At 36.6% G+C, this 8,572-nt stretch overlaps 1 protein-coding gene across 3 annotated transcripts in view; it reads left to right on the top strand.

Moving 5' to 3' along the window:
• The first annotated feature begins 6,285 nt into the window (after window positions 1–6,285).
• Window positions 6,286–8,572, top strand: part of fgfrl1a (fibroblast growth factor receptor like 1a) — a 56,740-nt gene continuing 54,453 nt past the window's right edge. Inside the window, exons 1-2 of one of the 3 annotated variants that reach the window (XM_044127316.1) lie at window positions 6,286–6,593; window positions 8,429–8,527. In XM_044127316.1, coding sequence (XP_043983251.1) covers window positions 8,464–8,527 — 64 coding nt within the window. In that variant the 5' untranslated portion in view covers window positions 6,286–6,593; window positions 8,429–8,463. The remainder of the gene's footprint in view (window positions 6,594–8,428; window positions 8,528–8,572) is intronic. The other 2 variants (XM_044127313.1, XM_044127315.1) reach the window with 2 other exon arrangements.

The raw sequence follows: 8,572 nt of genomic DNA, 5'->3' as shown, positions 1-8,572 counted from the left end.
AAAGTTCTGAATGAAAATTAGAAAAACACACACACACACACACACACACACACACACACACACACACACACACACACACACACACACACACACACACACACACACACACACACACACACACACACACACACACACACACACACACACACCCACACACACAGCGCTGTAAATACTTTGACTATGCAGGAACAACTCAAACAGTGAAAACTCATCGAATCAGAAAGAAAAACTTCTTCAGTGGTTAAAATCCGACTTTAACTTTAAACTCCAATAAAAATATTTCTGTTCAACAAAAACTGAACTTTAAATCTGAGGTTGATCAGATGAACCAGGCAGGAAAATCAACTTCTGGTGACCTCTGACCTGGAAGAGGAGCCTCATTACTGGTTACTCTTTGAAATAGAAACTGATTACTTGAATTTTGTAAAGTAACTAAGTTACATTACATGTTACTTTATTGGCAACTTTTCCAACTTGCTGGTTAGAAAAAAACTCAAATTTTTCCAAAATGTTTGAGAAAAAAACTCAAACATTCTGAGATTAATCTTGAAAATGTTCTAAAAATACATCATAAAAACATTTAAAACAGAAAACAAACATTAAAAATATAAAACTCAGAAACTTTCAATACAAAACATGGAAATTTCTGAAGTTAAAAAGTTCAAAACTTTCAAGAAAAAAATCTCTGAAATCTTAAGTTTAATGTCATAAAGTTTTTAGAAAGGTCAAGGAAATTTCTGAAAAGCTGAAAGTTTGTCAGAAAACATCTCAATTTTTCAGAAAAAAGCTTGTAGATTTCTGAGCTTGAAATTTTTGGAAATTTCAAAAGTTGAAAATGATCTACTGCTGGAATTTGAAAGGTATTTTATAGAAATTTTCTAAGATTATTTTCAAAATTTCAGTTTTTTCTAATAAGGTTCTGACTTTTGAAGATTGAAGATTAATCAGAAATTTTCTAGAAACGAACATGGAAATTTCTGGTTTGGAAAAGTTAAAAATCTGAGGAAATTGACGTAAAAAACTTTTAGATTAATCAACATTTCAGTTTTTTGGTAGAATTTTATTCCTGGTTTTTTCCGGGTTTTGGACTGCAGGAATCTACATTTTTATGATTCTTCACTGAATCACTCCAAAAACGGTCCAACGGCTAAAAACTGCCGGACGGAAACGTCACGCCGCCGTCTGCAGAAAGGTGGCGCTCTCTCCAGATTTATTCGGGATGTTTCATTCTAAGTTCATCATTTCTGTCTGTTTCTGCTGCTGGAGCTTCAGACATTTAACCGAACAAATGAATCGATGTAATTCGCTCTGATTTCTAGTCGATAAAGTCACATGATCGTCTCCCATTAAATGTGTCATTCGGTTCTGATTCTGTTCGCTGAACACGGCCTGCCTTCATGCCTGTGTGTGTCTGGGATGAGAGAGAAGCTGCTGGAAATAACGCTCTCAGAGAAAACTGCAGAAAGCTGCGTGTCGCTCCGCAGCCGTTTCCCATTATCAGCGCCAAAAGCAGCTTGTTAAAAACAACCAAACTCAAACCGCAGTTTTCAAAATTACAGAATTCCTTCATAAATCGGCCGCTCCGCGTTCAGGCTGGAGGAGAGACAGAAAGCAGCACAGCAAGCAGGCGTCACGATGAGATACAGGAAAACTCACATTTATGCTCCAAAAACAAAAACATGCATTTATACTCTGTAAAATGTACATTTACCCTGAGAAATGGGGGAAAACGTTGCTAAACCGTCATCAGAAGTAGAAAACTCAAACTGAAGGTGTTGATGGGAGGAACATGAAGGCCACTGTAACCTGGTTGTATTTCTCTTTTGCTATAATTACACAAAATGTCTTTTTGTGGTTCTTTGTGTTGTTTCTTACGTCTAAAAATCTCTTTGTTTGAACTGTGTTACTTTAAGAGCGGAAGCCCCGCCTTTTTATTTCTTCTTCTGTGGTAGAACATTTCACTTTAAAGTAAATGGATTATTTGAATTAAAGATGAATAATTATTATATTCCTATAACGTCGGGTTTCACTTTCCTTAATTTGGAATTCAGAAAGTTTCTGAGATAAAACTTTGTTTTAAATCCTGCAGATTTCCTCTGATTATTCACGTCACTAGAGGGCGCCGTCGGTCACTAGAAAACGGCAACAATCTGCATTTATGCTGTTGTGTCAGAAATATTTATTATGGAGCTTCAGCAGCTCCTTTTTCACCCCATGGACCCAGTTTACCGTCAGGATTCAGACCAGCAGACGGATTGGGATTACTGGTTCACAGAAACACGCAGCGACTTTACCGATAATCCGTCTGTTCTCAGATTAACGACACAACTTGGAGAAAAAATCAGAAATTTTAAAAAAAAGTCTAAATGTTCAGGAAAAAATCTCAGATAAAGAGAAAATGATATGTATTTTAATTGTCTGTAATCCTCTTAAAATATTCATTAATATCAACGATAAAAATAAATCAGATTTCAGCAAAAACAGAGAAATGAGCCTGAAGAGCTGCTGGTTCAATTCCCCACAGCGAGAGAGAGAGAGCTGTGTGTGTGTGTGTGTGTGTGTGTGTGTGTGTGTGTGTGTGTAAACTGTAATCACTGTCAGCTGCTGCAGCCAGGCAACATTTACTGTTTAATACGAAGACAAAGCAACTGAGGCCGGTCCAGAGCAGAACGACCAAAACCACAGACACACACACATACACAGAGACACACACACACACACACACACACACACACACACACACACACACACACACACACACACACGCACACACACACACACACACACTCTGCTGCTCTCCATGAATAATTCTGTTTTGCTTTGTGGGGAAATTGCTGCTCTTTGGCCATAATTGTTTGAAAACTGGCAGCTAATTCTGACCTTTAGAAAACAAAGTCTGCAGATTAAATGTGACGTTTTGCTGCGCCTGCAGAATATAAACGCCTCCAAATCTAATCCAGAAAACGATCCGTGTCCGACCGGGAGCGCCGCGTCTGCCCTGTGACCCCAAGAATGAAACGTTTTGCTTTTGATTTCAGCAAACAGAGCAGGAAAATCTGAGAAAACACTCAGAGTTTTGGACATTTCTGAGCTCCAAAAGTCAAAAATCTGCAATAAAGAAACTCAAAAATGTTGAGATTAAAGATGGACATTTTCCAGAAAAAAACTTTGAATTTTCTGATTTCAAAAAGTCTAAAATTTGTGGGAAAAAACTGAACAATATTTATGTTTAATGCAAAATGTATTATTATGAAACATGTTGGTGGCAGCATCATGATGTGGGAAAGACAGATGGAGCAAAGTCCAGGATCCTAGAAGAGAGTTTTGGGTGAGAGGATGCCCGTGCACACCACACTATTCAGATTATTTTAAAACGTTTCTATTCTTTCTACTTTGTGAATTTGTTCTATTTTCTGTCCATAAAATTTGAATAAATTCCTTTAAAGAGTCTTAAAAAGTTGGAGGCTGGAGTTTCTGCCCTGCTGCAGCATAATTAGAGTTTAATTAAACAGAAATACAAAAAAGTATTTAGTATTTTTATAAAAGTATTCAGTATTTTCAGCAGTCATTTGATGCGGTCCTCTGCTGCCATCTGGTGGTGGAAGTGGAGTTTGACATGACTTCAGTTGAATCCAAATCGCCCGATTTTTAAAAAAATCCCAAATAAGTTTTTCAATTAGAGAAAAGGTACAAAAATTTCTTCATAAACTAAAAAAGAAATAATTTTGGTAATTCTATCTGAGATAAAACAAGGAAGAAATTGGTTTGATTTAACTTCAGACATTGAGAAAAAAAATCTCACTGTAAATATCTGGCTTCAACTGTAAATAAAACCCATTTAGAGTTTAAAAACTTCACCAAACCTTATTAAAAACGGGTTATAATTCTTTATAAATATCTACTAAGATATTTTTTTAAATTATTTTTATAGAAGAAACATTATATTTCTGCAAAAAGAGGACAATTTATGTTCCTAAAATGAAAGCAAATAGTTTCAAATTAAATGGGAAAATAGATTAATAATACTGGTTCTTTGAATGTTTTTCTGATGTGGAATTTTACTCTATTTTTTCTAAATAAACTGAAAATCTGAATTTAGTATTATATCGGAAGCATAATTTGATTATTTTATTCAGAGGGCTGCTGGTGCCTGTCTCTAAGGTTCGAGAGGCCGGGTCACCCTGGACAGGTCACAGGGCAGCACAGAAACAGACAAAACACACAACCATTCACACACACCTTTGAACATGCAAACTCCATGCAGAAAGGCCCCGGGCCGGGAATCGAACCCAGGACCTTCTTGCTGTAAGGCAACAGCTCTACCAACTGCACCACTGTGCAGCCCCCAATAAGTTAAATTAAATTAAATTAAATTAAATGTAAAAGAAAATATTTTCTATTTACATTTTCTTTAAAAAATACAAAAAGATTTATTAAAATGCTTATCTTTTAATACCTAATTATTCTCTTTATCATACACATAAAGGAAACTACATGAAGGTTTGTGCAAAATTTATGAGCCAAATATTTCAAAAATGAGTCTAAATTCAAATGAATGGATTAGTTTCAGTTTAAAATTGAATTATTTGGATGGGAAAATAAGGATTTTGTGATTTTTACAGTTACTCAAACAGTTACTGCTTTTTTTGCGAAGACACGTTGTAGCTGCACGTCATCAGTGACGTGCGGTCAGGGGAGGCTGGTGAGGCAGTGCCTCATCAGCCATCATGGAAAGAAAGAAAATATATAATCATAAAGTAATTTAAATTGTTATATTCATCCGGTGGTTTGTACTAAAAAATATTTATTTTTCATGTAGCTTCACCAATTTCGATTTTTATTTGTTCAAAATCGCTGAATTTTCTTATTTTCCCATTCAAATGCTTGGAAGCGATGCCGGTGAGGCAGCAGCGAGCTCTGCCTCACCTTGGATTGCGCAACCCCTGGCTCTGCGCTGGCTGCTAAGCGGAGAGAGCATGTTGCTGTACGGCGTCAATAAAATGGTTTAAACAAATTTAATATGTGAACTTATTTCCAATAATTTAGCTTATGTATATAATGTACAGTGCTTTTTGTCACCAACTGTGTTTGTGTAACGTGTTTCGTGTAATGAGCGATTATAAACGGCAGAGAACAGGTTCGAGGTGAGGCAGGCAGTTCTCTTGCCTCATGGCAGGGGGCGCTCAAGATCCCAGACGTTCGTCTTGTTCACTCCTCAACTGCCGAGTAAGTGACAGCGAGCTAGGCTAAACGATTCGGGAAGCAAGTCAAGTGCAGCGGTAGATTATAATAGAGATAGTGATTTTTTTCCTCTCGCTTATCCCGACTTTCGACATGGATGACTACATTACAACACTAAAAAGTTTTCTCAAGTGGACTTTCAATCGAAGCAGGAGATGACATGTGTGTTTTGTGAGCTACAGTTTGTATGTGTAAGGATGCAGAAGTGAAACATAACCTGTAAACTGCTGTCAATCTATGCATCTATTTGCAAATCTGATTCTGATGACGTCAGTGCCTCACCAGCTATGAACCTCACCGCACGTCACTGCACGTCATGTAACAGCTAGTAACCACCACCAGGTGGCGGTGTTGCTCTGTGTTACCTGGAAGTACCGTGCGCTTTTACCATAGAAACAAAGAAAGGAAGGAAGGAAGAAGGAATAATTTTAAGCATTTATTTCTCTTAACTTTGATTTTCTGCTTACATCCAATGAAAACACATTTAAGATTTAAATATTACACCAATGAAAAATCAGTAAACCAAAAAACAATAGAAAACAGGCGCATATTAGTGCAAAAATAGCAATTTTCTATCGGTATATTGAAAGTATCAAAAGTATGGAAAAATGTAAAAGTATTTACAATTATGAATAAAAAATGTTAGGAAAACAATTATGGAATTAATTTTCAGTATCAAAGATCACCAATAAATAAACATAACGTAGCCTAATAATTAAACCCACTAAATAGCATTAATTTTCACAGAAGTTAAATTGTTTTTCTTAATTTAGCTAATAAAATAATAAAAATGATTTTAATGAATAATTTTATATTAAATGCCTTTAATTTAATAACAGAATATCCGTTTAATAACTCATGTTTGAAGTACTCGTATCTAATTTATTAATTTTAGTCTTGGTTCATTTTTTCCTCCCGAACCGCTCCAAATTCGTCCTCCACCTTCCTGCTCTCTGATTGGTCGGCTCGCTGATTGAACCGCTCTCTGATTGGCGGAAAGTTCCGGGCTGAGGCGGGTCTCTCCACGGACTTTTGTTTTCTCGCCTGCGGCTGAAATTTGGACGGTGCGGATCTGCTGGAGGCGGTTTGGACTCTTGGTTCCGCTGTTTGGTTGTGGACTTATGAGGCGTTCGGTTCCGTTCTGGTTCCGTTCTGGTTCCGTTCTGGTTCTGTGAGTGTTTCTGGGCCTCTGCCTGCTCTCTGTGAGCGCTTTCCTCTCGGACTGTCATTGAGAAAGTCCACATGTTGGCTGGCTGGAGACACTTTCTGCATCTTTTTCCATCTGGAAATCTGATTTTTTTTAAGGAATTTGTTAGAGGTCAAAATTTTTGCGCTGCTTGGATAAATTTACAGTAAGTCTGACTTTATTTAAAATATATTAAGCAGATTAAACCTCATTTTTGTGTATAATTTCCCTGAAAGCAACTTTGTTTGTTGTAAATAAAGATTGTACACATTTGTCCTAATTAAATTCTCATTTGAAAAGTTTCCCAGACACCTAAAGGTCCTCTATAACCTGTCAGACCAATAAAGAAACTCGAATCTAAACGGTTATTTAATCCTGATTGAAAATAACAGTGAGACAACCTGGACAACAGGCTGGTAAAAATCGGTACCGACACCGGATCTCCTCTAAGTTATGGCTGAGAATTTATGTTGCATAAAGACTAAAAGTGTCTGCTGTAAGGAGAGCCATATGGACGGGATAAATCTGCTACTTCCAGAACATCTGGGCGATTTATCTCCGTAATAAACCCATCAGCCTCTTCTGACCGGGAATTTTAAAACTCTTTAGAACCTTTAACTTCGGAAGCTTTACTTTTTACTCTTTATACTTTTACTATTACACAAAGAAAGAAGCTAAAACGTGACATAACTGATAAACCTTTATTTATTTAAAACGGTGGGTGGAAAAAATGTACTTTTATTACAGTTATGCTATAAAATTTAGCTACACAGAAAACATTTAATTGTTGGCCATCAGGAAACATGTTTATTGTTCATAATTTATTGTTTATTCAATATATTCTGCTTCTATCCTATTATTAGCTGCACTAGCCTGCAGGCTGCTGCTTTACAAAAATGATTTAAAAAATTAATCAAACATGTCAGCATCTTTTCACAGCGTCCGCTGCAGGAAATCTGCTTTTAACAAACATTTTACTTTAGTTTTAAGGGAAAGGAAATTATGAAAACAATAAATATGTTCTACAGTACAAAAGATAAATTTTGATAGAAGTTATGCTAAAAAAGCACAAAAAATGACTCCATAACAAAATAATGTTCTTCAAAGGTTGCTGATGTTATTCCTTGTAGAAATGAAAAGAGAAAAAACATTTTTAGTAAGCTAAGCAATAATGTTAGCTCTGCTAATGCTAAACTGCTAAATCATAGAGATATGAGCAGAAGCTAAGATTTAAGTGCTAGACATGTAAAAATTAGCAGAATCAAATGATAAACCGATAAACACCTTAAAAAATTACTCAACACAAAAAGTACATAAAAATTTAGCCGAAGCTAACACTAAACTCTTAGCAAAGAAATTAGCTGAATCTAGCGTTAAACTGCTAAACATGTAAAAAAAACCCGCTAACGCTAATGCTATACCGTCACATATAAAGTATCATGTGCTCGCATCAAACCTCAAAACACGTAAAAAAAAAATAAGCAAAACAAACAGACACGTTAAAAAAAATTAGCGGAAGCTAACGCTAACCAGGAAGACATCTGTCTCTCATCTTTGTGTGTGAAACTCGCTAACAGCAAAGTCCTCAGATTCCTATTATTACTTTAACGTCATATTCACAGATGACAAACATTTAATGTCACATAAAGTCTCATGAAAATGAAGAACATTTTTATGGCAACAACTGGTTAAAAATGGAGGCCGAATGTCTAAATGTCTGTTGTGCACAGAAAACATCCAAACGGAGGGGTTAGCATATATTAGATGATTTTATTCAGACTTGGTAGATTTTACAGTAACGTGCTGCAGTCTTTAGGAAGAGGAACAGTGTGAAGGTTTTACCTGGTTCAGTTTGTAAAGGGCAGCGGCTCTGAAGGTTTTAGTTCTGTTTCTCTGACTTCGGGTCAAAGTCCGGAGGTCAACGCGGAAGATGACCTTTTCTTGGATCAAGATGTTGTTTCTCTGCATCAGTATGAACTTCTGCGTCTTCCTGCCGTCCAGGTCACCTCACCTCGCCGCTTCTCCGTAAAAACAAAATGGAGGTTCTGTGGATTGGTCTGCTGCTGCTGGAGGTGATCATGATGTCATCGGCGGCCAGAGGTGAGTCCGCCACAGGACATGAACACGGAGATACTTCACCGGGAA

Source organism: Gambusia affinis, linkage group LG09 (genome assembly GCF_019740435.1).
Source record: "Gambusia affinis linkage group LG09, SWU_Gaff_1.0, whole genome shotgun sequence".
Taxonomy (NCBI): Eukaryota; Metazoa; Chordata; class Actinopteri; order Cyprinodontiformes; family Poeciliidae; genus Gambusia; species Gambusia affinis.
Note: the sequence above shows the minus strand (reverse complement) of the source record. Positions and strands in the feature narration are given on the sequence as shown.